Source organism: Sinocyclocheilus rhinocerous, unplaced genomic scaffold (assembly GCF_001515625.1).
Source record: "Sinocyclocheilus rhinocerous isolate Xijiao unplaced genomic scaffold, SAMN03320098_v1.1 scaffold564, whole genome shotgun sequence".
Taxonomy (NCBI): Eukaryota; Metazoa; Chordata; class Actinopteri; order Cypriniformes; family Cyprinidae; genus Sinocyclocheilus; species Sinocyclocheilus rhinocerous.
In genome coordinates this window covers 262,259-289,417 of record NW_015645070.1, presented here as the reverse complement: position 1 = coordinate 289,417, position 27,159 = coordinate 262,259, and the positions used below count along the sequence as shown (strand labels likewise).

Below are 27,159 nucleotides of genomic sequence, written 5' to 3'. Positions count from 1 at the left end.
ATTAACCCTGCATATTATAAATGAATATGTGCATCGTATATATTTGTATTTTATAGATTGTATATAATAGCCTTTCCTGTAAAAGATCGTGCATTGCCAGTAAGCACTAAACAATCTGGGTCAATCATGATGCTTTTAGATAAATTATCAGCCCAAAAATCTCAATTTTAATTAATGCACTAGTTTACAAAATAAATACGAAGATTTTTAGCGTCGTCCTGTATATCATGCTAGACTATTTGTTTTTTCTTTGCAGTTGTAGACTCTAGTTAGCGTCTGACTTGATGTGTTTATCAGTGCAAGATCTAATGCATTTTTCATTTGGCGAAGAGGGTTTTACATTGAATGGAAGGGATTTGCACAGGATGCCCTGTGAGGCACGATGCGCACATCGTCATATCGCTGAACAAAACGATTTACTCACCGGCTCGAGTACAAGGATGAAGCTCTTTGAGCTTTCCAACGAAAATTTAAGGTGCCCGTGTTGGTTTTTCCATTTCATTAACTCAGGATTTATACGCGGTCCGTTTTAAGATACCAAGTGCTTGCCGTCTCCAGCGTGAGCTCTCCTACTTCCCGACCGCGATTCTGCGACTAGTACTATGGTGAAGCTTCGTTATTAATATTAATGAGACACGCTTTTGCTATTGGACGACATTAAAGAAGCGTCCCGATTATCTAATTAATATTCAAGAGCCAAGCCTCACCAATTGGTATGCTTCTGAGTGACGTCAAAACATCAACATTAATGAGCAGAACCTTCACCATACTAGAGAGCGTAATCACAATAAGACGCGAGCTGAGATCCAGTTTAAAGAACCTCACACTAATTATTAAAACCTCATCCACACAGCTAGTAATTTATATAGCGGCTTTTAATAAACCATTATATACCACAAAAACGAAATGGCTTTGTAAATACCAGTATTCATTACAGTCAACCGTTGTTTGTCGCCATCTAGAGGCGGTTATGGTACAGTAACAGACTAATGATTAAAAAAAGAAATAGTAAGATAATGATAAAACTAGTGCTTACTTGTTTTTAAATAGTATTTGATTCAAAATAAAGAAACACCATTGTGTTTGACTAGGTCATGTCCTTTAAAAGAAAACTTCAGAGAACCAGCCATAGTACAAAAATATGATTCCTTTTTATTTTATGGCAAGTCAGAACATAGACAGAAATGCACTTGTAGAAAAAAATAAACAGCTCTCATGCATGTTTTCTGCTCATCTGTGGTGACTGACAATAATTTATCCTTGTCTAACTGACTTTCTGATTGGAGGCACTGGCTGAATACGAATACGCTTTTCCCAGAACTATTCTGTCTCTGAGCAGTTTGTAAAAGGCATAATAATTACTGAATAATATTAGAGCTAATGATATCATCTGATGCCATTTCTCTGAACACATGAGTGAATATAGCTGGTAGAATATCATTGCACCTTCCAGGATTATAAGAATGTTCAATATTCGAAGAGGATTGTTGAAGAAAAACTGTTAAAAGAAAGGAAAAAAAGAGGGGAACAGTGGTTATTGCAATACCATTCCCATTAATATATTATTAACTCTTTGTAATAATGTTTCTAAAAACATTTCCATTCAAAGTTGTTCTAGAGTTCATCTACAGCTTATACTTACATAGAAACGATAATGCGAGACATCTGAGGGAACTGCTACGTTATAATGGCCCATGGCCTTATAAACATTTTTACTGTGCTTGACCAAAACTCCTTGTGGCCACATGTACTCTTCTGTCCATCTGCAGGAAACAGAAAAAGAAAGCTATTACACCTTACAAAAAATAAAAACATTACATTTGCTTAAAAACAATGCATTTTGACACAATTTAAGAAGAATATTACATGCAAAATAAATAAAAAAATATAATAAATAAACAATAAATTTAAAAAATAATTGAATGAGGTAATATTATTTAGGAAAAACAGGTTAAAATCAGTATGTAACAGAAATATATTCTAGTTGTGATTTTTGAAAAAAAATCATGCTTAAAAATGGCTTGGCTTCAAATTCATTTAACATGCTATGAATAAATCTGTTGTTGACGGCAACACCCAAGATCAAATGAACATGTTGAAACATGCAACACAATGCAGGTATTCTTTTAAGGCTTAAGTGCACATCAGACTGTGAACAAGAATTTAAATTAGGCTCTTTTGTAAATGCATTTGGAATTATTCAGCACCTGCTATACTTACATTTTAGCACTAAAAAGAATATTATTCAAAACCCAGCAAAGACGCACACAAAAACCTAACACAACCTAAACTTATGCCATTTCTATAACCCCAGGTCAGACGTACATGTGTTGGAGGACGTTTGAGCAGAGGGAAGGATCGACCTTCTGCCAGCAGCCCAGGTGAGCGGCAGCTTTGTGGAGCAGGTCGCAGTAGCGGGGGGGTAACAGGTGCCGCATCAGAATGACAGAAGTACTGAGAGAAACCAGGATGAACAGCTCACAGGACCAGCGTTTATCTACATATTGTGTGCTCTAAACACAAACAGAAAAATTAAGAAAGAGCCATATGCATGAATGTAAAGCAATTTATTTAAAATATTTATGTCTCAGACAAAATGTGCTGTGCCACGTATAACACACTAGCACACAAATCTATAATATACATAAGCATGTCTTTATATATCACAATGCTTATTTTTGATGCACATTAGTGTTCAAAAGCTTGGCGTGTCATTTTTTAAAATAAATTAATATGAATATTAATTTAATTCTATTTCAAATAAATGCTGTTCTTTTGAATTTTTTATTCATGAAAAAACCCTGATTTAACACATTATGGTTTACATAAAAATATGAAACGACTTAACTGTTAATACCGACTGACATTACAACACAGATAATATAAAGAAATGTTTCATGAGCACCAAATCAGCATATTAGAGTGATTTATGAAGAAAAAATGTCAAATATTACCGACCCCAAACCTTTGAACATTTATAAGCAATGAGCATCATAAGCAAAAACAACTGTGATATAATTGATGATTCATTGTTTTTTAGCAGCTTGCATTGAAAAATGTATTGTCAAAGTTGACAGATGTTCTTTTTAATAAAACAAACTATCACACAAACTCCATCCAGAGGAATTTCAACAAAACCCATGACGCCAAAACCAAAGTTTTGCATTGAGGGCAGATAGAAAGCCATAAAAATTATATCTGGGAAAAAAATTTGCATATGCTGGTTTAAACGCCAAGAATGATTTTTGCCTACAGCCAGTCTGATCTGAATTTATCGAATCATTACACATTAATTACCTGTTCCTCATCAACCAAACCTGTTCTCTCAGTCCACACACTGTATGTGCGTTTATGCCCAAAAGACCACTTGTCGATGCACTCACCTTGACGAACCAAACAGGTACGAATGCCACGTAGTAGGCACTAAGCATGGAGCTAACCAACACCTCCTTCATCCTCCAGTTGAAGTCCATCTTCAGGTACTCCACTTCTTTGCGGATTAGGTCAGGAGAGAGACAGCAAGCGTGGGTGGGCATGGGCTGAACACTGTACAGCTGACTGGTGTGCTGCTTCCATGTTTCCTTCAGGACGGACAGATAGTCCCGTCCCCCACGGCCCAAAGCAGCACTGCTCACCTCTTTAGAACTCATGCTGCCCAATGGGGACATGGATCCAGCCCTCCGGAAGTCACAGCTGAGTCGGAAGAAAGGGATGTACATTCCAAACCTGAGGGGGAAAGATAGATGAAATATTACAAGATAATACAATTGAATTCATTACAAATATTATAAAACAGATAGCCATGACTTTAAAATTCTGAATGGGTGACTCAAATCTACTTTAAAATAATTGCACATTTATGCACATTTAAATCTATAAACCAGCCAAAACATCAAAGTACTACTCTATCTATCTATCCGTCCGTCCATCCATCCATCATATAGACCATAAAATCAAAATAATATCATATTATCAGTAGCAAGTCAACCATCATGACCCATCATACATGCATTATGAAAGCAGTAAAGGTGTAGTCACATTAGCAAAATTTCATGGGCAAAAAGGTCCATTATTCATATCTCACACAGAAGTCACAAAGACACAGGCGCAAGTGGAATGTACAAAACATGGTGACATTAATTTTTAAGTAAATATAATGAGCGATATATTGCGTCACCAAAAATTATTGAGGTCATGTACATATATTGCGCAATAAGTCGATATATTGATTATTGCGACAGGCCTATTCAGACCAACCAGCTTTCTGTTGGCCAACATGGCAAATTTGTGCGACCAACTTGAACCTGATGCAAAATCTGTGAGGGAAATCTTTCACCTTCACAAGAAATTCAAGATCACGTGGATTCCTGTTGAAATGACTGGATTTCACCCACGAAATCTCACAAAACAATGGTAAATATGACAACACCTGAAAACATTCGAATCAACAGCAGCGGATGTGTAGATTATTACTCACGGATAGCAGAGGAAGAGCAGGCTGAGTACGGAATACATCTTGAAGAGATAAATAAGTGAACGACACAGACTCCATCCTGCAAAAGTCAGAACGGCAAAACGTGCCGTCACCAGGAAGACAGAGTGCGGGAAGGACAACTTCCCACTTTGTGATGCCTTTGGAGCAAAGAAGAGGAAAACAATGCACAACTTATTAATTTTTAAAGCTATTAAAATGGAATGAAGAGCTAGGAGATAATGCACATTACCTCTTTTACAATGGCAGCAATTAGCCTGCGAGCCAGCACTATGATGGTGAACACCAACAAATTATAATCAATGAGGTGGAAGTTCTGCAGAGACAAAAGAAATTCATTTTGTGGAAAAATTAACATTGGATGTTTCTGTGGAGTTTAATTTAAGGCTTATGACATGTGACTCACTAGAGAGGTGTGTGAAGGTGGGTGCGAGGGGGGGTACCACCAGACTGTTTTGTAGATGTTGACGTAATGCACAAACAGTGCTATAAGATGGCATGCAAACAGGTAGAGCTCAAACAGGACGTTCCGGTCCACGGAGAGTTCCGGAATCTTACAGTGCTTCAGTGGCACCACCGTCTGAGTGGCCAGCGGAGGGCTGGACATTCCCGTCCCGGATCCATTCCTGATGACCACACAGCATGTTATTTTAAATATTGGAGGTGGATGTTATCATAGCAACAGAACATTAGTTTATTATGTGTACTATTTTGCTCAAACGTGCCCCCACCTGGTTCGTGATCTCACACCTGTCACGGGCGAGCTGGTGGAGTGGTTACCGTTGCCAACGGAACCCGTCTCACTGCTCAGCGGAGAACGACAATATGTCGTTCTATTCGCTCCTCTTCTTCCTCCGGCCATTCCAGATCCACTCTTCCCCCTCTCAATTTTTTGCACTTCTAGTTGGTTACACTTTAGATACTTGCAGGAAAACAAATAACACCAAGTTCCAAACACATTATAAGAATGAGTCGTGACAAAAAAATTAGGTCTTATGTATAAAAAAATCACTGCTGATGGAGGTTTTGTATTAAATATGCTATGCTAATATTTAATGATTTTGAAATACAGTAAATACAGAAATATCGTGAAATATTACAATTAAATTTTTTTTTCTATTCTATTTTCTAATATAAAATGTCATTTATTCCTGTGATGGCAAAGCCAAATGTTCAGTAGCCATTACTCTAGTTTTCAATGTCACATGATTCTTCAGAAATTACTCTAATTTGCTGCGCCAAAAAACATTTTTTATTATTATCAATGTTGAAAACAGTTGTGCTAGGAATAGGAATAGTTCACCCAAAAATGAAAATTGTGTCATTCCCCCCTCTCTTATGTTGAACACAAAAGAAGATATTTTGAAGAATTTTGAAGAACCAAACAGTTGTTGGTCCCTATTGACTTCCATAGTAGAGAAAAAATTTCTATGGATGTCAATGGGGACCATCAACTGTTTGATTACCAGCATTCTTCACAATATCTTATTTCATGTTCAACAAACACATACAGGTTTGGAACGACATGAGGGTGAGTAAATTCTGACAATTTTAATTTTTGGGTGAACTATCCCTTTAATAGGTTTGTGGAAACTGTGATTTACAGATTTTTAGAAAGTTCAAAAGAACATAATTTATTTGAAATGTAAGTCTTTTGAAGCATTGTAAATGTTTTTACTATCACTTTTGTTCATTTAATGCATACCTAATAAATCAACATACAAAAAAAACAGCATTTTGAATGCTAGTGTATCATGCATTGTTCACAACACTATTGTTATACTTAATGAATGCTTGCTTCTATCAGGAGATTTATTACCAAATATTATTAGATGCCAATCTCGTTATTGTTTTATTATACAATAAATCATTGGCAAAGTTCATCTTCTATATTCTAACATGGTTTTTGTGTGTCAACCCCTCTTTTCAAGTAATTTAATGCTTATTACAGATACATTATTCTACATCTTTGTTTACTGTTACCATCATCACAGGTTGTTCAGAAGGTCACAATGTTTGCAATAGCTACTACCATATTTATCTTGCTATTTCTGCACAATTCAGGATGAATGCTGCCTGTGAACAGTATGCAAATTGTTTTAGTGGATGGAATATGTGGACAACCAACTACATTTGACAAATTAAAAATGCAAAAAGCAAGTTTTTTGCTTAATGTGATGTATTAAGCATATCTAATGAGATTAAATGATAATAGGTTTCTTAGTAAGCTAATCCTATCCAAACAGACCCAGAGCACTGGATACTGAATTAATTCACATACCATGGTATTTTAAGACACTGTCAAGACACCATACTATGTTATTACAAGTCAAATCATGTTTAGTTTATTGTCATTCCAGCAATATGGTGGCACAAAATTTAGTTTTACCAGGTCTGCAGGACAAATTTTTTTATTATTTTGGTGTGGACCCATATGCTGCAATATTGTAACGTCTGAACAGGTTTTAAAGAAAATTAGTTTGTTTTTAGATCCTGGCCAGTTCTAACATGTTGTTATGTTCGTAAACTCTTCCTCAAATGGCTCATATTGTAACTATAGACTACTTTCACTTGTGCCTTGGACCTACTTGAAGGGTTGGTAACTTTTTGTTTTTAGATGCATTGTAAAGCATTTTATGGCAGCAATTGTCAAACAAGTGAAACTTGCTAAATCAAACAGGTTTGCATTGAGTGTGACTACATTAAGTTTTGTCATTTTAGGGCTCATTGCTCAGCAGATTTATCCCCATGCAAACCCAGCCAACCATATAGAGCTCCATCACCACTGGTCTCATGGACATTGATAAAGACCCGCATGATGCAGCACAACTGGCTTGCCAATGCACGTGCCACAAAGTTGGTCTCACTATAACAAGCATAAAAATGCATTTGTGTTATGGTTAGTTTTTAAAGAATTTTGTATCCTGCTTAAGAAAGGGAATAATCTTTCCTGGTCACTCTAGTGTTTTGCAGCCCAGCCTTTATTGATGGGCAACTTTTGCGGAAGCGTTGCTGTTAAACATGTAGGTTGAAAGACATGTATTTTTTTTCATTCTGAAACCAAATTGCCTTAAAATGCAACAACAATTTCTCGGGTACGGTTGAATCTTAACGCCCATAAAAACAAATGCATGCTCGATTATAAGACTGCGGCCTAGCACTGTTGCATTTGCACATAATCTAATTTCAAGAAATCGCAGAAAATCTCTTACCACTTTCAACCGCGGAGTTTAGTCCGGATAAGGCGACTGTGAGATTTAGTTTGAAACGCACTCAATACTTAAATACAGACTTAATTACTTGGGATGTAAAGAGTTTTGTTTAATTTCTGACAGTAAACGAGGAGAGCTCATTCTGTTGATGTTGTACCGCAGACGCACGCACGCGCAGAACGCAGGGGGGAGGAGGCAAGCGTGCGTGATTGCGTGTTCAGAGTGTGAGAGTGTGTGTGTGTGTGTGTGTGAGATCAAAGCACATCATGTGGCCAAGCCTCAGGCACATGCATTACACAAAACCGGTTAGGTAAGGTTAATGCATTCCGTGCTTTATGCACATTAATTTAACTTATTTTATTGCATAAAACAGCGCAATAAAACTATTGCCAGGTTTTTAAATATTTATTTAGTTTTGCTATTTGCATTCCACACGTTGTATATTATTAATACAGTCATTTATTTATCATCAGTAATCTGTCCTCATTTATATGCAAAATAAACAAATCTCCCTCCACACGTGTCAATCTCCTGTATTTAAATATATTTTAAATATTCTTATAAAAATTGTAGCTAAAGTCCATACACATACACTATTGTTCAAAAGTTTAGGGCGAGTAATATTTTTAAATTATTATAGAAATTAATATTTTTATTCAGCAAGAACACATTAAATTGCTCAAAAGTGACAAAGTCATCCACAACGTTTAGAAAAACTCTGTTTCAAATAAATTCAGTTCTTTAAAAAAAAAATCTATTTATCCAAATATTCTGAAAAAATATTAAGCAGCTCACCTGATTTCAACATTAAAAATAATAAGAAACGTTTCTTGAGCACCAAATCAACGTATTGGAATGATTTCTGAAGGATCGTGACTGGAGCCTGATGAAAATTCAGCTTTGCCATCACAGATGTTTTATATTGTAATCATATTTCACAATATTACTATTTTTACTGTATTTTTGATCAGATAAATTCAACCTTGGTGAGCATAAGAGATTTCAAAGCTATCGAGACTTTCAATATTTGGAAGTTTTTCCTAAATAATCATGAACAAAATATTAAGTATGTGAATTATTCATGTTCTTTCACGTATCTTCTTATTGTGTTTTTGATTCCCTTTGGCGGTTTTTTCTACCTTTCTCTTGGTTGTTATTTATAATGCTGCTGTAAATTTTTCATTCATATATAGCCTATAAAAATCTCTCTAACACCTGGGGCAAGTTCAAGCTCAAACCGGTGTGCACCGTTTTGCATGCCTTCTTTCTTTGCGTGAACATTTGGGCGGCGTTATGCAAATCTTCCCACACAGTTAGGTAGATATGTGGGGGCGTGTTCGAACGAGCCGTTTTAGGGGGGTGTGGCTGACTCTTAACTTTTATAAAGAATATCTCTTTGGATTTGAGACTTTAGTCTTTGCAACTTTACAGATCTTCTTTATGCACCAAGAGCTTGTAACACTCCAAAGAGAAAGGAAAAAATGAAATTGCATCATATGACCCCTTTAAAAAACGTTTTGCACCGTTTTTGTCGGGGCTGAACGCAGCCCAGGTGTCTGTTATTGTCCCAGAGGGCGGGTCTTGTTCGCCTGAAGGATCGCTCGGCTGCCCAATCAGAGCGCAGACAACGATATGCGCCGGAAGAAGGCTGCAGCAGCAGCAGAGCTGCCAGAGCACAGCACACGGGACCGAAATGGCGTAGCGCGCAGTCCTCCGCCGCAGCAGCGCAGCGGGGCCAGGCTCACCGAACATCTCAAGAGCCTGGCCAGTCCTACTCAACCGACGAGTATGATGGAGGTGACTTTTAGTTCCAGTTCACTCGCTTCGAAACCAGCACGAGATCACCAGAGACGGTAAGTGCACGATGAGTGTTGACATGCACTACAGGAGCTTGTCTTTGTCTAATCTTTGTGTTGCAGTTTCGCATTCCAGCACTTGCGTCACTCGGTAGATGGTCATGCATTGTGCAGGAGAAGAGATGCACATTATTTGGTTGTGTATTCATTTTCATTGTTCTTTCAAGCACTTTGTCCTTTCCTTTCATAAGTCCTCTAAAACTAATAGCTATATTGTTAAACGAAAATGCAGATCTTAATTAACCTGCTTTGTCTTATCAAAACAGTGCCCTTCATATGTCATATCAAGAAGAGAACGAAACAGTCATAAAAGGAACTCATGACCAGGTAGGTCAGTTTGTGCAGCAAAAATAACACAAGATAACTTAATTCCTTGTAGTAGGGCTGGGTATTGACACTGATTTAACAAATTAATTTGATTCGGATCCACCATCTCTTTATTCGATTCTGATTTCAATTAATTTGGGTATGTACTTGTACTGACAAACCAAGACAGAGTGGCACACTGACCTGAGCATAAGCTTTATAAATTCCACAGTTAAACCTTTCTAGTGGGGGTGGGGTGCTAATGAGATGCAGGACATAATGAAATCTAATTATTTTACTACCTCAGAAGTTACCACAGCTCAAACCCACACAGCGAGCACTCCGATCAAACTGTATTCACATGCTTTTCTCACAGTGATGTAAATAGAGTCATTATCTGTCAGATGGTTTGGAAATCAGTTGGAAGAGTGAGCGTGTTTCTTTTCACTTCATGTATGTTATTTTATTAATAGGTTTGGGAATATCACACAAATCATATAGAGACCTTGTAGTTCACTGGTCGGACACTGTCGGCCAAAAGTTTGGAATAATTACGTTTTTTAACTATTTTTGAAAGAAGTCTCTTTTGCTCACCAAGGCTGCATTGATTTGATGAAAATACAGTAAAACGGTAATAAAGGGAAATATTGTTACAATTTAAAATAACTTTTTTTATTTGAATTTTTTTTATTTTTATAATTTATTCCTGTGATGGCAAAGCTGAATTTTTTAGCAGACATTACTTGGTGTCATGATCCTTCATTATTGTTGTCAGTGCTGAAATCAGTTTTTGCTGCTTAAGATTTGAGACCATGACATATTTTTACAGGATTTTTTGAGTAATAGAAAGTTAATTGAACAGCATTTATTTGAAGTAGATTTTTTAGTAACATTAATAGTTTCATCCGCTTGCTTTAGGGTGGCGGGATTTGTAGTGCCAGTGTAAACATGGCCATGCATGTACGGTAGCGATGCTTGCTGAGTTTAATAGTCGTAGTGACATTCAGTATATGCTATAATAAAGTCGTTTAGAAAATAAAATAGGCAGATAATGATTTAGTTAGTAACCACCATGGATGCAGCATCTACATCTTGATCGATTTGATTAAGAGGTGACTGGACGAGTCATTTTTTCACTCATGCTGAGTTTGTTCGTTTTACTTTTTAATCGGCAAACACCGTTGTTTATTCACAGGTAATCACTATTAGTTCATAATAATGTGTTGTAGCATGCTGAGGATTAGAAAAATGGCGGTTGGTATTGACGTGCAGCTAGCCATGCTGAAATACATATGTTTCATAAGCACTGTGTGAGTTTGTCCTAGTTTGTACTGTGCAAAATTAAGTTCTGGGCCCAAAATAGTTGACTCAGATCAAAACGAAAGTCCCTAACGGGCAGAAAATTTGGCTTGGTGGCTTAGAAGAAGTGAAGAGTTTCATTTCATACCTGTTTCAAGATGATTCCTTATTATGGAAACAGTTGATCCTGAAACGTTATTTGGTCTGTAGTAATCGGACACAAAGAAGACTAAAGTATTCTCGTCCTGATTAGAAAGGGTAACCTAGAACTGTGTTTGTATTCATACCTCTAATATCGCATTCTCCATCAGGTAATGTTGTCTCAGACTAGAGCTGTGGGTAGATTATTCCTAGTAGCAGAAACTCTAGATTTTAAAGTAACGTAGTATATTAAGTGGCATAAAGCAATTATCAAAGCATTGTAATGTAGATAAATACCTCAATGACTGGAATGCAAACTATATTTTTAAAATATACTCAAAGATATGCAAGCCATGATGTGTATTAAGTTCAACGTTTAGAAGCAATAACCAGTTTATGCATGAATTATAGTGTCGGAATAGTTCAGTGGTGTTTGTGAAATAGAAATCTGTAGCATATTTGTGACAGTGGTAAGTGTTTTATCTAGAACATCCCATTGCTCATATTTGGTAGTACAGAACTAGCTGTTAACAGCCCCATTATTCGTTGACACCAAATAAATATGTGAAGGTAGCTCCAAGGGTCTGACAAATATGAAAGACCTTTTTTATTTTGGACAGGTGGAAGAAAGTTGATGGGTAGTAAATGTATATATATATGCAGGGCTTATGCCCTTCTATTGACCTTGCATGTTTACATTCAAACCATTGTGGAATGCACATAAGCTGTATGTATATTTACAGCTTATTTTCATTAACAGCAATATGAGCAGTGTTCTGGTAGCAGTTTGTGACACTCTGATGATTCATTGTCTCAGTGAATCCTGGGTAAACAATATACTACAAAATGAAAAAGATCCATTGGGAATTAACTAGTATTTTCTTAAGAGTGCAAAAAACATTTGTTGATGCATGGTAGAAGTGGATAAAAAAAGTTTTGTGATGCATGCAATAATTAAGCTTTGCTTGAACATATTTATGCAGAAATGTGATAAATCTATGAGTGGACCAATGTTGTGACTTTATTTTCAAATGCATGAAATCCCAAAGGTTTATTGCTGCTGTTAATTATTCACAGATGTATTAATTAAAATAAGTTACTTTTTTGGATTTAAGTATTGTATGATGAAAATGTAACAAGTCTGTGATTCAAGAGGCAAGATACAGTGCGTTTTAGCAAAACTAACAATTGTGAGTTTAAATGGAATAAAATTACAAGTTCTTTTTCATGTTCAATGCAAATAGTGCAGAACATAAGTTTATATGCTTTGATGACCTGATATGCATTGCTGATTTTGCCTCTGAATGTGAAACTCTATGCTTAGTCTGATCTATGCACTACAGATGCACCCTGCATGATTTTGTACAAAAAATATTAAATTTTAGCAATAAAAAAGCAGCATGGTGCCAATCATAAACATGTGTTGTGTTTTCTTTCTTCAGTGTTATATTTCATCTTGTAGTGTAAGAGATTAGATTAGTCATTTTTCTTTAATACAATATATACTTTTATTTACTGTTATACTATTCCTTTCTCTGCACATAATGTAAATTAAAAAATAACCAATACCTAATAAACAAACAAGTTAGTATTCAGTACATAGTACAAAAATATATATACACACTATTTCAGCAGTTATAATAAAACAACTGTACATATTCCATGCCTGGCATTTCTTTAGTTTACATTGTGTGTGCACAATTTTTCCATCATTCCTTCCAGAATCTTCACCTGCTTCAGCTGAGCTTCTAAATACTGCTTCAGCTAGAAAAAAAAATCACAATGTTTAACCCAAGTGAGTTGAGTAGCTGTAAAGGCAACCTATAATATAACTGAATAAAATATAATGTTGATCCCCTTCTGTAAAATAAACGGTAATTATTTATTGGCATAAATACCTCTTGAATATTTTTGTCCATGAGTCGGTGTTTGAAGTTGATTTTGGAGGCTTTAACACATGCACCACTTCTTAGCATGTAGCTAAAATGTAAACCATTTGTCAAATTTTACAAAAATGATCAATTATCTGCAAAAAAATCTGATTTAAGAATCCATTAAAAGAGTTTAAAGGGGTCATATGATGCGACTTCAATTTTTCCTTTCTCTTTGGAGTGTTGCCGCAAGCCCTCCGGACGCTCCTTCGTCGAATCCGCCGGCCACGCCGTTCTCAAACCCACCGGCCGTTCCTCACTCAAGCCCTCCGGCCTCCGCTCAATCTAGGCCGCGGCTCATTTCATTACACCAAATACACAAAATAATGTTCTTATTAGCAACATGATATGACCCCTTTAAATGAATGGTTCAGCAAAAAATAAAAATGTACATTAAAAAAAATTTACATTTATTCACTCTCAGGCCATCCAGATAGTAGATGATTTTGTTTCTTCATCAGAACAGATTCTGAATAATTTTGCATTACATCACTTGCTCACCAATGGATCATTAACAGTGAATAGGTGCCGGCATAATGTCATTCCAAACAGCTGATAAAAGCAACACAATAATTCACAAGTAATCCAAATGATTCCAGTCACACAAACATGCAGTTTTACATTTCACAGACGTTAACTGATGGACTGGAGTCGTGTGGATTACTTGTAGATTATGATGATGTTTTTATCTGCTGTTTGGACTCTCCTTGTGACGGCACCCATAATGTAATGCTACATTTCTCCAAATGTGTCCTGAAGAAGAAACAAACTCATCTACATCTTGGATAGCCTGAGGGTGGTTAGATTTTTAGCAGTTTTTCATTTTGGGTGAACTATTCCTTATAAATAAAAATGCACTTCTGTTTGTGTGGACATTATTATAACAAATTACACCCACCAGTTTATCAGCTCTTTTCGTAAAAGGAAGAGGTTTTGTAAAGCAGACAGGTGCTCTGGGGTGGAGTGAAGAACCAGGCCAACGGCACCATGGCAACCAGCACAGTGAAGGACTTGGTGGGTGCTACAGACAGAGAAACCACAGGATGATGGGACATCCAGCACATACACATGCTGGACATAAGATGAAACGGTTGAGATCAACAGACAGCAATACTTACGAGAAAGCCAGATGACCATTCAAACTCATCTCCAGCTTTTTGTTTACCCTCACATCCTCAGTAACTTCTTCAAAGGGAAAGATTAAAAATGCAGTGGTTATCATCACAACACAGTCACCCACGTGTTTGGCCTTTGGTGCTTTTTACAAAAGTATTCAAGGCTGCATTCATATCTTCAGAATTTTAGTCTGCATGCTTTTAAAAGTATTCCAAGAACAACTTACTCAAACAAATGATACTCTTGAGGCTCTGGACTTCCCCACAGATGCCGAGAGAGTCTCCAAGCACTGTGTTGCATGTCATGCATTGTAGAACACTGCAATTCCTATAGTCTACCATACAGACTTCTCCGTCCTTCACTGCTCTTAGCTGATCTGCAATTGAACTAGTCTGTGTCGAGTCGTATGGACCGTTATCACAAGAGCTTTCGAGAAAACTTCGAGTGCTGTTCGACATGATTACATAAGCAAGTTTTGTTGTTCTTGCTCACACAAGACGGCGCAAACCACGTTCATTCATTTATGAGCTTGAACTTTAGGTGGCGCCCTAAACTGCTTAATCAAGCCCCGCCTTTGCTAAAACCTTTTAGCCAATCAAAACCAAAGAGTCATAAACGCCACTTCTTATTGGATGTAGTGCTGCGTCGTCATGGGCTTCTCAACCAATCATCTAGCGGAAAAGGCTGGTTTTGAAACACGTTATTTTTCAAACGGCACTTGGGCAATCCCACCTAAACAAACCGAGCTGTATATCACGGAGTCGTCAATTTCATTATTACAGTTATATATCTGCAGATTTTACATTGAGTTTATCCACAATATGGATTTGGATTCGCTTAAATATGCGGAATTGCAGCGCCTCGCGAAAGAGGTTGGACTGAAAGCAAATATGAAGGTAAATCGCGTTTAAAGCGAATACAAAGCGATACAGTGCTGTTTAACTAAAGCCATTCCATGTGTAACGTTACCAAATGACTTGCATTTTGCATGAGTGAATGTAGATTCGTTAAATGTTTTAATACGAACGCTGTACTAATTAAAGTATGGTAACTTTTCTTTAGATTTTGAGTTATATTGGCGTTTTTGCGCGAAATCACAAACCTTTCATTTAGTTACGTTAGTTTGTGACTGAACGTTATCTACATTTACATTGTCATTTAACAGATGCTTTTATCCAAAGCGACTTTTCTAATCTACTTTATTAAATGCTCAATGCTTATTTTTTTCTAGGCTGAAAAGCTGTTGAAAGCTTTAAAAGAACACTTTTCACAACAACAACACCAGACATCTGAAAATGTGAGTATTATTTTTGTGCATTGTCACCATAATCTTTCTGAAATGGGAAGAGTTGCTGTAACAGAATTATACTGCATTGTTTGCAGGATAATGATGCAGCCACCGCGGACGCGCACGATGCCGTGGACGAGCAGGGCGCGCACACTGCAACGTTTGTGACCGAGCGCCGGGGAAAAGGCCGCACTGCTAAGAGAAAGCTCAGTGACTCCACATCTGTCACTGCTCAGGTATTCATGAGCATATGTAGGCTGCAGTTTTATTTTCAATCTGGACGGTTTCATCTTTTACTTTTAGATATACACGTTATATCCACGTCTTGGGAGAGGCAGTTTTAACATTAAAGGCAGAGTAAGGGATTTCTGGTAGCCAGTGTTGATATTTGTTTGGCACATTTGTTTAAAACGTTTTTTTTTTTTTTTTGTTATGGCCTCTGCATAGTCTCTATATTATTTTATAATTACAAATGATACTGCTGAACTGTCAAATCTATGCAAAAATGAAAAAACCCGTATTTACGTATTTGAATGCATTGCACAAAACTGGAACTGGCTACTGGAAATAAACTTACAATGAAAAATACTCATTAAGGGGCATAAGACACATTTTTATCTTAATATAGGAACTCAATGCTTGTTGTACAAATGAACTCCGCGATGTAATAAATCGTATAATTTGACAGCAATTAATTAATTCAATATCGTTCTGCCGTTAAGTGCGTGTGTCACGCAATCTACATTATGCAGCGACACCCAGCGGCAGGTGTCAGTCACTACCGAAGGTGCGACACGCACCGCGGCAACTGACACAAGACGCAGTCCATTGACATGTCACAGGTTTTAGTGACACATGCCACTGTCCACTGACACATGCCACTGAAAACCGGAAGTGTCACTGAGCATAGTGGCATGTGCCAATGGCATCTGTGTGTCAGATGTCATGTCACTTAATGTTAAAACTGCTGCTGTTGGGTTTTGTAATTAATTTTTTTAAATATGTAATATTTAGAATGAAGAAAAGCCGGCACAAGAGGAGGGCCGAAGGGGCTCCAAGAGGAGGAAGGCGTCCTCACCCAAGGACACAGAGACACCAGTTCCACCTGAAACATCTACTAAAGAAGATCCTGTGGAGAAAGGTCTAGAATCTGGGGAAACCAATCCAGACTCTGAAGGTGCTCCTGCAGAGCCAAGTGTTAAAGGTGAAAACCGCCTTGATATTAAGTTGCTCATTGAGAGTAGATGTTATTAATTAACCTTTTAATTAAGATCTAATAGATGAGATGGATAAGTTACCTTGTGATTTGTTCCTGCACAGTGTATGTGGTGTTGACTATTAAAATGTATATATTGCAGGTGTGGGGAGAAGAACAGCGGGTAAAATCCCTCGTCTTGAGGGCCTGATGAAGAGAAAACCTGCACTGAGGCCGACAACTCCTAGTAATAAGATCCTTCCAACTTTATACACAAAAACAAAATATTTTTTCCAGTTCCTGTATTATTCAAAATACAGTTTCTTGTTCTTGTTTAGTTCACTGTTTCACTTGAGATCATTACGTAACACATGTAAACAAATATTCTGAGCTCTGCCCTTGAGGTAATGTATTTGCAAATCACTCTTCCCTAGACTTCAAGAAACTCCATGAGGCTCACTTCAAAAAGATGGAGTCCATTGATTCTTATGTCCAAAGGAAGAACAAACAAATGGAGGTGCTCAGGAATTCTGTCAAGGAATTGAAGGTAACGAGAGTGAAACCCTGGCCTGTCAAATAATAACCAGTGTTGTTGTCGTTAAAGGGATTGTTCACCCAAACATCATTTGCTCGCCCTCATGTCGTTCCAAACCTGTATGACTTATTTTATTCTATGGAACATAAAATAAGTTATTTTGAAGAATGTTGGTAACCAAACAGTTTTGGTTTCCATTGACATCCACTGTATGGAGAAAAAGAAATGGAAACAATATTAAACTAAAATAAAAAACAAACAATCAATGGAACCAAGTTCCACAGAAGAAAATAGGTTTGCAACGAAATGGAGATGTGCAACAATAACTGATGTAGCTGACAAAAAAAATATTATTTATTAAATATTATTTAAAAAATAAATAAATACCACTGGTTTGAACAGTGTAGTTTGAGTTCCAAATGTTTTATTTATAAGTGGTTTATTTATTTTTGCAATTTCAGACTCTGTCAGAGAAGACACTGATGAAATCGGTTGAAACAAAGGCTCAAACTGTAAGTCACCAAAAAGCTTGAATATCAGCTGTAGTATCAATCTGTGTGTCATCATGCTTCATTGTGAATTTGTTGTCAAATAGTGTCATTTTTATAAAACTGTGGGGGAAAAAAACTCACATCTTGTTCAAATAGAATTGTGTCTGAATTCTAGAACTTCGACCTGAAATCATAAGCAAACTTTGGTGTTGTCTCCCATTAGAAGGTGCCTGCTAGCAGAGTGTCTCTCTTCAGTCCTGGAGAGCAGGAGAAAAAAACATTGGCAGAAAAACGCAGGCTCACTCAGCAGTCTGCCATCAAGTCTGCTTTAAAGGACACCACCACTTTCAGGCCAACTGTCCTCACCACTAATAAAATCAATGTCCGGTAAATACATCAATGGCTCTAATTCACTTAAGTTTATAATGCTTTTAGTATTGAAATTGAGGTGCTAAAGCCAAGCACTGACAACTAAAGTGTTTAAATGGAACATAGTTTATTATAATAAAACCAATTTCTACAGCTGTACTTATTGACTGCTGCGTTTCCTTCTCTAGGTTCTCGCAGACCACTCACGATAACGAATATAAGCGTTCGCTGGTAAAGACTCCAGCTCGTATGTCTCCTTTCATCCCTCTTACCTCCACTCCAGGGAGGAAATCTGATGTTCATACCAAACCTGAACTTAATAAAAGTGTTGGTGCCATCAAAACACCTGGTAAGAGTAATGCCATTACATTGCGCTAATCATTTATCAACAACAAAAAAAGATTTTATGAAGCATTGGTTTTAATTGTTTTGCTTTTTTTTTTTTACAGGAGCTACTCCATTTGTTTTTAATGGGAACAACAGTATGTCAGTCACCCCTGGTGTCACCAAGAAGAACACATTTGATCTGAAGGCCAGTCTCTCTCGTCCGCTCACCTACAAACCACACAAAGGTATGTCCACACTCAGACAAAAATATGAATTAAATACCCAGAACTAACATGTCAGGCAGTGCTTCCTTGAATTGAATTGTATCTGCTTGCTTTTCATTGTCTTCATTTGCCTCTGCAGGAAAACTGAAGGCGTTTGGAGCTCAACAGGAGAACACAGCACTTAATAAATCTCAGACTGTTCCTTCACACCAGAAAAATTATAAACAGCACCAAGTTCAAACCAGGTGAGATGCTTATTTTAGTTGTGCATTGATTGGTCACTACTGTTCAAAAAGTTGGGGTCCGTTTTTAAATGTGCTGCACACATCTGAATATTTGGGTTGAAGTGTTCTGGAACAGTGTTGTAAATACAACTTAACCACTGATTTCTAGTCGTGTCTATTTTTGGAAGGCCAAACAAAGTAGTTTCGCTTTCACAACGAAACACAGTGTCACACACGGCGGCCTAGAGTGAGCAGAGGCCGGGGGCTAGAGTGAACGGAGGCCGGTGGGTTTGAGAACGGCGTGGCCGGCGGATTGGACGAAGGAGCGTCCGGAGGGCTTGCGGCAACCACATGTGACGACCCCGGGCTGGACTCCACAGCACAAAGTTGTTGTATTTCCTCAACAACCAGTACGGATCAGCTCCAGGTCTGACGAAGCAATATCGTCCTCTTTTGGAAGGCCAAACAAAGTAGTTTCGCTTTCACAACGAAACACACAGCGCCTTCACGACATGGCGGCTGCGGTAACAAGACTACAGCGAGAATAAAAGTTACGCCTTCTTTCTTTGCGTGAACATTTGGGCGGCGTTATGCAAATCTTCCCACATCGTGACGTAGATATGTGGGGGCGTTAGAACATGCCGTTTTAGGTAGGCGTGGCTGACTCTTAACTTTTATAAAGAATAACTCTTTGGATTTGAGACTTTAGTCTTTGCAACTTTACAGATCTTCTTTATGCACCAAGAGCTTGTAACACTCCAAAGAGAGGAAAAATTGAAATCGCATCATATGACCCCTTTAACTGATCAAAAGTGACAGTAAGGACTTTTACATTGTCACAAAAATTATATTTCAAATAAATGCAGTTTTTTTAACTTTATATTCAAATCTTTAAAAAAAAATGTATCAAGGTTTCCACAAAAATATTAAGCAGCACAACTGTTTTCAAAACTGATAAGAAATTTCTTGAGCAGCAAATCAGCATATTAGAATGGTTTTAAATTGTAACAATATTTCACAATATTATTTATTCTACTGTATTTTAATCAAATAAATGCCACTTTGGTGAGCATAAGAAACTTTAAGAACATTAAAAAAATCTTACAACCCAAACCTAGCATACATTTGAATTTCCTGTGTCTCATTATCTGAAATGAAACTTCTCCACATTGAATATGTTTTGCCTTTTAATTTTCAGAGAGGAGCGACGTGCCAAGCACACACAAGACCGAAAACAAAAGAAAGAAAATATGTTGGGTGCCAGACGAGGTCTGGTCATGGCCTAACTCCAGTGTTCTTACTGTTTTGCTATCTTAGACACTCACCGTACATGTTTAGCTTTCGTCTTTTCTATTCCAAACTTTTGTACATATTTTGCTGTTCTGTAAACACTTCATATGTGGTTAATATGCTTAGTATGAGGTGAGGTCATCCAACAAAAGCATTCATTTTTAAAATCCATTTATAGATAAGGATTTTATACTTCTTAAATTTTGATTATATGTGTAAAAAGAAAGTGTACCCCCAAATGTGTTTTTAGTATGAATGGTTATTTGTACTGGGCTTTAATTAATTGTAAAGACAAAAACAGTAAAGTCACACAAAATGACTATTTGAACTTGAGCGATATTCATAAATGATCGTTTTGTACTTCTTTGTCTTAAATGTGGTCATTTATATATGTGTGTTAAAGATTTCGGCCTCCAAAAAATGTTGATTGAAGTTTTTATTAATAAATCGGTGTCTGTCTGTCATCTACGATTGCTGAATCTTGCTTAATCCAATTAGACCTCTGGGTTTCTCTTGTAAAGCTCGTATGCAAACTCCTCTGTGTGGGCAAGGTCACTGCACAGACCAATGAAGTCAATCTCCAGCTGAAATGGGCCGTCTGCTTTATCCCCCAATGTAAAACCAATACTCTTTACCTAAGAGCACAAACAAGTTTTGATTTAAAGTATGTTATAATGAATCTGCGTCATAATGCTCATAAATATATCATCAGAGGAAAAATAACAAAGATTAAATGCTAATATCAATTACTAGATAAACTATGAGGAGACAAGAAAGCCATGCTGACCTTATCCAACCAGAGGACATGCTGGTCATCCTGTATTCTTCCCCGGCTGGAAAGGAAAAACTTGGAGAACGGGATCTGTAAAAGTGTTTTACAATTAACATAAGTTAGGACTAAATATTACTGCCATTCAAGTGTTTCGGGTTAAGATTTATTTTTATTTTTTTAATGGTTCTGGTTAATAATAAAATTTATAAGAACAGCATTTATTTGAAACAGGATTTTTTTTTTTTAATTTAAAAGGTTCAATGTTTCTCTGCTGAATAATTAAATAAATATATTACTTTTTAAAAATTCTTACCGACCCCAAACTTTTAAATAGTGTAAGACAGATTGATTTGGATGCACTTTCATATGAACTGCAGATGAAGTGTGTTCTAGATGTACATTCATGTCAATTTTTTAAAACCTGCCTTGACATCCTGCCAGTAGGGTCCCCCTCTAGTGTAGAGGAAGTAACTGTAGATGTCATCTCTCTGATGAGAAAAGAAGGTCTCAGCAGACATGTTTACCATCCATGGTCTTCCATCTCCCCGAATACGCATATGTAACGTGTTGAAACTTGACCAGTCATAGTATTTTTTTCTGTCAAATGAGGCCTGCAAAAGAAAGGAATGTTTCAAAGGTCAAATGACATATTATTGCTCCTTTACTGCTCACTTTAAATGCATGCACATTTATGCAAATAACAAACCCTTAAGCTGTGTTTCTCAATACTGCTCCCTTCTAATACCTTACTCTTATGTAACATGCAACTCATGAATTATAGTGTCTCAATGTACTTTCTTTATAAATTGTACAATTATAAATTGAAAATACACCTATAGACTACCATTCAAAACTTTAAGAGTTTTATAACATTTATATAACATATTACAAGGATGCATTAAATTAATCAAAAGTGACACAAAGACATTTGTGTTACAAAGATTTCTATTTCAAATAAATAATGTTCTTTTTAACATTCTATTCAACAAAGAATCCTGAAAAATCAAGGTTTTCACAAAAATGTTAAGCAGCACAACAATTTTGAACATTGATGATGATAAGAAATGTTTCTTAATATGTACCAAATCAGCTTATTAATAATTTCTGAACGATCATGTGACACTGAGGACTGGAGTAATGGCTGCTGAAAATTCAGCTTGTCCATCACAAGAATAAATTACATCTTAAAATGTATTAAAACAGAAACATTAATTTTAAATTGTGATAATATTTATGTTTTTTAATGAATTTTTAATCAAAGTCTTGGTGAGCATGAGAGATTTCTTTAAAAAAAAAAGTAAACCGATGGGAGTTTAATAAGCAAAGGAAATTAAATTTAAATGGAATAAGTCATTATATTACAGTTTCATCTACACTTTTGCATAATATTTTTACAATCACCTGTTGTACAAATAAATTGGTGGCTATCAATGTCATGTACTGTACAAAGATTAATCATTAACCCATGCAGAAATAAGACAAACAAAAAAAAAATGCATAAGAGGTCTAAAAGATGATGAACAAGGAATTGAATAATGGATCAGATGGAGCGATGTTCGATCTCGGCACTGACCAGCGGCTGTTTGGAGCGCAGAGTGCAGTATCCACTGTATCGAGTCTCTCCATCACGGGGAGGTGTGGAGCACAAGGTCCCATACAGCAAACACGTGGTGTTGATCTTGCCCAGTTTGATGTATGCCTCACTGTGACCCCCAATCTCCTGATCGGATGACACCACCCACTGATTGAGACTCTCCGGTCCACGGAACTCCCACTGGACACGTGTTTGTTCCAGCATGTGATCTATTAACGGCCTTCCTTCAGGTCCAGTCCAGCGCTGCACAAACTCATCCTTCAACAACCCAATGTGCTTCTTGATACCCTCCACACCTTTGGAGAAATCAAACTGTATCTTTTGCCAGGGCCAGCGGGTGTCTGGAGGCTGGCCTGGTCTGCGGTAATCACGCTCATAGACGCTCCTGGTGCTCAGTATAACTGAGCATCTCAGGGTAGACGGCAATAACAGAGTCCGTCTGTGAATGACACCATAAACTCCAAGCAGAGTTTTTAATGTTGTTTTTGACACAGCCATTTGCTAGTAGTAGCTCTTGTTATCAGATCAGGCATCCAGTAGAATCCTGAAAAAAAAGAAAACATTAGTGAAATGCCTTTTTTATATTTGCCATCATATATCATGTCAGTTGATCTTCTGGATTCAAATGTTTTCACTAATCCAAATCAAGATGACGGTCATCTAAAGCAGGGGCTTTCAAACAGAGGGCTGCAAGGAAGTGACAGGTGGTCCATGTTCATTTAATCATTAGTAGCCTTTTGTCAAACCATTACACTGCAAGGTAGAACAAGAACTTAACCATGGTATTTCTACAAATATTCAGTTTAGTTCTGGATTAATAATCCTAAAAAACAAGAATAAATAATGGAAAACTTCAGTTGCTCTGTGGCAAGGGTTTTCAGTCTTTTAGGTACCACAGACCTCCAAATATAATTGTTCTCATGCATCCTCATTCCCAACATTTAAAAGGCATCTATATAGTTTCTAAATGTCTATATAGTCTAAAATAATTAGATAAATAGTACAAGACAGATTAAAATAATTATGTAAACAACACTTCGATTAAAATAAGTAAATAATAAAAATAGATTGAAATAAATAACTAAGAAAAATTATATTTAAATAAATGAAAAACAGTACAGTACTAAAGTAAATTATGTAGAACTATGTAAAATTAAATTATGTAAAGTATGTTGAACTGTAACTTAATAAACACTAAATATTTTCCAAATAATATTTTAAATTGGTTCATGGTATATCAATTTAAATTAGGATTAATTGGGTCTTTATACATGAAACTATATGGCTGCATTTTACATTTTAGGATGGGGGTCTCCTGCGATCAAAAGATTGAAACCCATAGCGGCACATAACACGTGGAAAAAAGCCCTGAATATCATACAGCCGTCTCTTTTTGTTGCCAACACTTACACGTTGACTTGGATGAGCAATAGGAATAAATCTCATTTGACTTTAAATGACATTCACAAGTCAACAAATACAAGAGCCACTGCGTGATTACATGTTTTTGTCACGACAGTTACATGTTACAGCTATGTTAAAACACCGAATGTAACCACATTTATCATAGTTAAAAATACATAATTGAATGAATAAGCATAAAATATGGCTTGAAAAGCAACTACGTCTTACCACTCTTGACACTCAAACAAGCCATTACGGTCCGTCATGTATCTGTCCTTACCTGAAACAAGCACATGTGCTTATGGTCCTACCGACAGCAAATCTCTCTCGCAGTTGATTCCCGCGCACATCACATTTAGCGACAAACAAATATCATTATAATTTTCGCCAACTGTATGTATACAGAAAATGCATAATTATTCGATACAGCGCATTTCTGATCCTGTATGTGTAGTCGATGTTTATGGGGGTGACGTGTGCGCATGCGTAGTGCAGCTCTAGCGCCTTTGTGTGGAGGAGTGCGGCGCTGCTGTTTAAACACACACGCAGGGGAGCCAGGCAGCTAACCATGGTGAATGTAAAGAAACGGAAAGGTCGGGTCGTGATTGACTCTGACTCGGAGGATAGTGCTAGCGATGATAATTTGGATCAGGTAGGAATATCATTCATGTGAATGTGATCCAAAAACCTCGCTGTTTACCGATGTCTGAGGCACTAAGGTGTCAGAACAGTATGTGTGTTGAAGTCCCATGCTAAGTGATGTGGGAAAGCTAGCTGGTTAGCAGGGGCCTGTGTTGTGGCGTCGTGTTAGGTTTGAGACAATTACACATGAAATTTACATATTTTACGTGCTTTTTATCGCCGCCTGCAGCACGCGGGTATTTCGGCTTTACAAAAGTGGCCGCGTGCGTTTAGAACCTTTTCTGCTTCATGACGTTACAGCGCCGCGGCTAAACTTCTATTTCGGCTGTAGCTGTAGAAATATGACGAGAAACTAGAGCGGACTGAAGGTTCTAAAACACGTCCCAGAAAGCAGCTTTTTAATTGGGCAGTTAAAAGTCACATGGTACATGAAAATAAGAATATGGGGACATGTTCAATAATAAAATTCACTGTTTTGTCAAAAGAGTTCAAACCAGATGGGTTTTATGATGTGCTGAAAATGGCTAATGACCATTTGGCCATTGTTTTGTTTTCTTCTCCTTAAAGTTGCTTTCTTTAAAGTTTTAAACATTCCATATGACAAAGAATAAATAATAATTTGATTTGTGCTGATTAAAATGTTGGGATGTAGGTATGCCAGTTATCGGAGTTGACAGTTTTGCAGTTCATTTATAGTCATTAGTAGCATTTGCATTTTTTTTTTTTAGAAATATTCAGTTTAGAATTAATAATCAATACCAAGGAATAAATAATTGAAAATTTCAGTTGCTCTGTGACAGGGATTTTTAATCTTTTAGCCATGGACCACAAAATGGACCTTTTTCACATTTCCGGGTTTCTCAGCAGCGGAAGTTGTCATAGTTGGGTTAACTTCAAGAGCAGTGAGTGGGTAACACAAATATATTTTTTGCATTCCCATTTGCTCAAATAGCAAAGGAAAAACTCCTTTGAAAAGACTTTCAAAAAAGGAAAAGAAATTGAGAGTGACTGATTACAGCATTCAGAAGAGAGAACGATGTTAAATTTACCGTCCCTCCTGTAGACGCTGCATTAGAAACACCCTCACATTAGCGTTAACTAGTTTTTTTGTAATTAGATGCAAAGGTGATATAATACAAAGTAGTGTTATAAATGTACATACATTAAAAAAAAAATATATATATATATATAAAAAACCTTTGAGGATTTATGATGCTGATGACTGTTAAACACGTCATCAGTCATGTGAAAAGGTTCCATACGTCATGCGTGTGTGAGGGACCCCCATCCTAAAATTTAAAATGCATCTGTATAGTTTCTTGTATAAAGACCCAATTTATTTTGTAAATAAATAAATAAAAAATATTTAAATGTCTGAAACATACTTTGGAAAATATTTGGCTTCTTTTAAGTTACATAATTGCATTATTTTTCTACTACCTATAGTGCTGTACTGTTTATTTTTGTCAGTTTATTTATTAGAATATTTTAATATTTTTTTATTTATTAGAATCTAATTTGATCTAATATTTAAATTAAACCATTATTTTATTGTATTTTTAAAAATTGAGTTATTTACTTCTTATAGTTTTCTATAATTTGCATATTTTCATAACATTTTTACACAGTTTTTCATAAAAATTTAGACACCCTAGCACTCCCTTGTAGCCTCCTGGGGTCCCCGGGCCCTATTTTGAAAACCCCTGGCGTATGGTGAACAATTTTGAACCATTATACGCCCCCTATAGGCAGCACTCCCTTGTACACGTCTCAACAACCTGTGCATTTCATTTTCATTTCAATGGTGTTGACAAATTACAGAGCTAGCCAGCTAGCAAACAAACAAACAGAGCCAAACACTAACAGCAGTGTGAGCACTGACACCTATATAGAAATGCAAGTACTTTTTGAGTTTCATGCACTTGAGATTGCATGCATATGATATGCTGAGAATTTCAAAAGTGAAAAGCTGAAATGTTATGAATGCTAACAGATTAAATAAGTACCATTGCTCTTAAACACAGGTCATAATTGGACTAAACACCCCATGCCCAGTGGAGTTTAACATCTGTCTGTGCATTAGCTTCTGTTTAGCCTAGGCCTGGGCGATAAAACGGTATCGATATTTATCGACGGTACACCTTCATCGATAACGATAGAAAAAATATTCGATATAGGCACGTGCTATGAGTGACGCAGACAGCACACACAAACACGAACATGAGTGCTGTGCCTGCCTGTGATGAGGAGATTGTGAGTAAAAAAAAAAGAATATTAGTAGAATTTAAAATAAACATTTGCATTTGAATGCAAAAATGGTACTGTCGAATGTTAGGTGTTCATCAGGGAGCGTCATCAGTGGCGTGCGAGATACGGTGATGATGATGTAAGTGACGTTGTTGCATTTTGATGTTTAAAATATTAGAGAAATATAGTAGCTCAATGCGTAGA

The 27,159-nt window shown here is 36.7% G+C and overlaps 6 protein-coding genes across 9 annotated transcripts in view; 2 read left to right on the top strand and 4 right to left on the bottom strand.

Moving 5' to 3' along the window:
- LOC107705395 (coiled-coil domain-containing protein 28B-like) overlaps window positions 1–579 on the bottom strand; it is a 5,536-nt gene extending 4,957 nt beyond the window's left edge. Inside the window, exon 1 of the mRNA XM_016508666.1 lies at window positions 425–579. The gene's annotated coding sequence lies outside the window, so the exon portion shown is untranslated. The remainder of the gene's footprint in view (window positions 1–424) is intronic.
- Window positions 580–1,128: 549 nt separating this feature from the next.
- LOC107705392 (transmembrane protein 39B-like) lies at window positions 1,129–7,915 on the bottom strand. The gene is made up of 9 exons (XM_016508659.1): window positions 7,705–7,915; window positions 5,224–5,414; window positions 4,899–5,118; window positions 4,725–4,808; window positions 4,478–4,632; window positions 3,384–3,726; window positions 2,326–2,513; window positions 1,643–1,763; window positions 1,129–1,498 (listed from the first exon to the last, which is right to left on the bottom strand). The coding sequence occupies exons 2-9, from the start codon at window positions 5,352–5,354 to the stop codon at window positions 1,265–1,267; spliced, it is 1,476 nt and encodes a 491-aa protein (XP_016364145.1). The 5' UTR covers window positions 5,355–5,414; window positions 7,705–7,915; the 3' UTR covers window positions 1,129–1,264.
- Window positions 7,916–10,937: 3,022 nt separating this feature from the next.
- Window positions 10,938–14,890, bottom strand: LOC107705396 (protein Mis18-beta-like). The gene is made up of 5 exons (XM_016508667.1): window positions 14,580–14,890; window positions 14,356–14,422; window positions 14,136–14,258; window positions 13,205–13,286; window positions 10,938–13,070 (listed from the first exon to the last, which is right to left on the bottom strand). Exons 1-5 carry the CDS (start codon window positions 14,809–14,811, stop codon window positions 12,984–12,986), a joined length of 591 nt encoding a protein of 196 aa, XP_016364153.1. The 5' UTR covers window positions 14,812–14,890; the 3' UTR covers window positions 10,938–12,983.
- Window positions 14,891–15,060: 170 nt separating this feature from the next.
- On the top strand, window positions 15,061–20,306 carry LOC107705393 (nucleolar and spindle-associated protein 1). 3 transcript variants are annotated; one of them, XM_016508663.1, is made up of 12 exons: window positions 15,061–15,249; window positions 15,585–15,650; window positions 15,737–15,877; window positions 16,656–16,845; window positions 17,000–17,083; window positions 17,271–17,383; window positions 17,833–17,883; window positions 18,086–18,249; window positions 18,420–18,580; window positions 18,681–18,803; window positions 18,922–19,027; window positions 20,205–20,306. In XM_016508663.1, exons 1-12 carry the CDS (start codon window positions 15,175–15,177, stop codon window positions 20,290–20,292), a joined length of 1,362 nt encoding a protein of 453 aa, XP_016364149.1. In that variant the 5' UTR covers window positions 15,061–15,174; the 3' UTR covers window positions 20,293–20,306. The 3 variants fall into 3 exon arrangements, with proteins under 3 accessions (XP_016364149.1, XP_016364148.1, XP_016364146.1); XM_016508662.1 differs by having other exon boundaries at window positions 15,097–15,249; window positions 18,089–18,249; XM_016508660.1 differs by having other exon boundaries at window positions 15,097–15,249; window positions 18,684–18,803.
- Window positions 20,307–20,768: 462 nt separating this feature from the next.
- LOC107705394 (complex I intermediate-associated protein 30, mitochondrial-like) lies at window positions 20,769–24,518 on the bottom strand. 2 transcript variants are annotated; one of them, XM_016508664.1, is made up of 5 exons: window positions 24,347–24,518; window positions 22,642–23,206; window positions 21,494–21,679; window positions 21,084–21,158; window positions 20,769–20,931 (listed from the first exon to the last, which is right to left on the bottom strand). In XM_016508664.1, exons 2-5 carry the CDS (start codon window positions 23,158–23,160, stop codon window positions 20,791–20,793), a joined length of 921 nt encoding a protein of 306 aa, XP_016364150.1. In that variant the 5' UTR covers window positions 23,161–23,206; window positions 24,347–24,518; the 3' UTR covers window positions 20,769–20,790. The 2 variants fall into 2 exon arrangements, with proteins under 2 accessions (XP_016364150.1, XP_016364151.1); XM_016508665.1 differs by lacking the exon at window positions 24,347–24,518 and adding an exon at window positions 24,295–24,346.
- Window positions 24,519–24,555: 37 nt separating this feature from the next.
- LOC107705345 (RNA polymerase-associated protein RTF1 homolog) overlaps window positions 24,556–27,159 on the top strand; it is a 12,647-nt gene continuing 10,043 nt past the window's right edge. Inside the window, exon 1 of the mRNA XM_016508605.1 lies at window positions 24,556–24,718. Coding sequence (XP_016364091.1) covers window positions 24,635–24,718 — 84 coding nt within the window. The 5' untranslated portion in view covers window positions 24,556–24,634. The remainder of the gene's footprint in view (window positions 24,719–27,159) is intronic.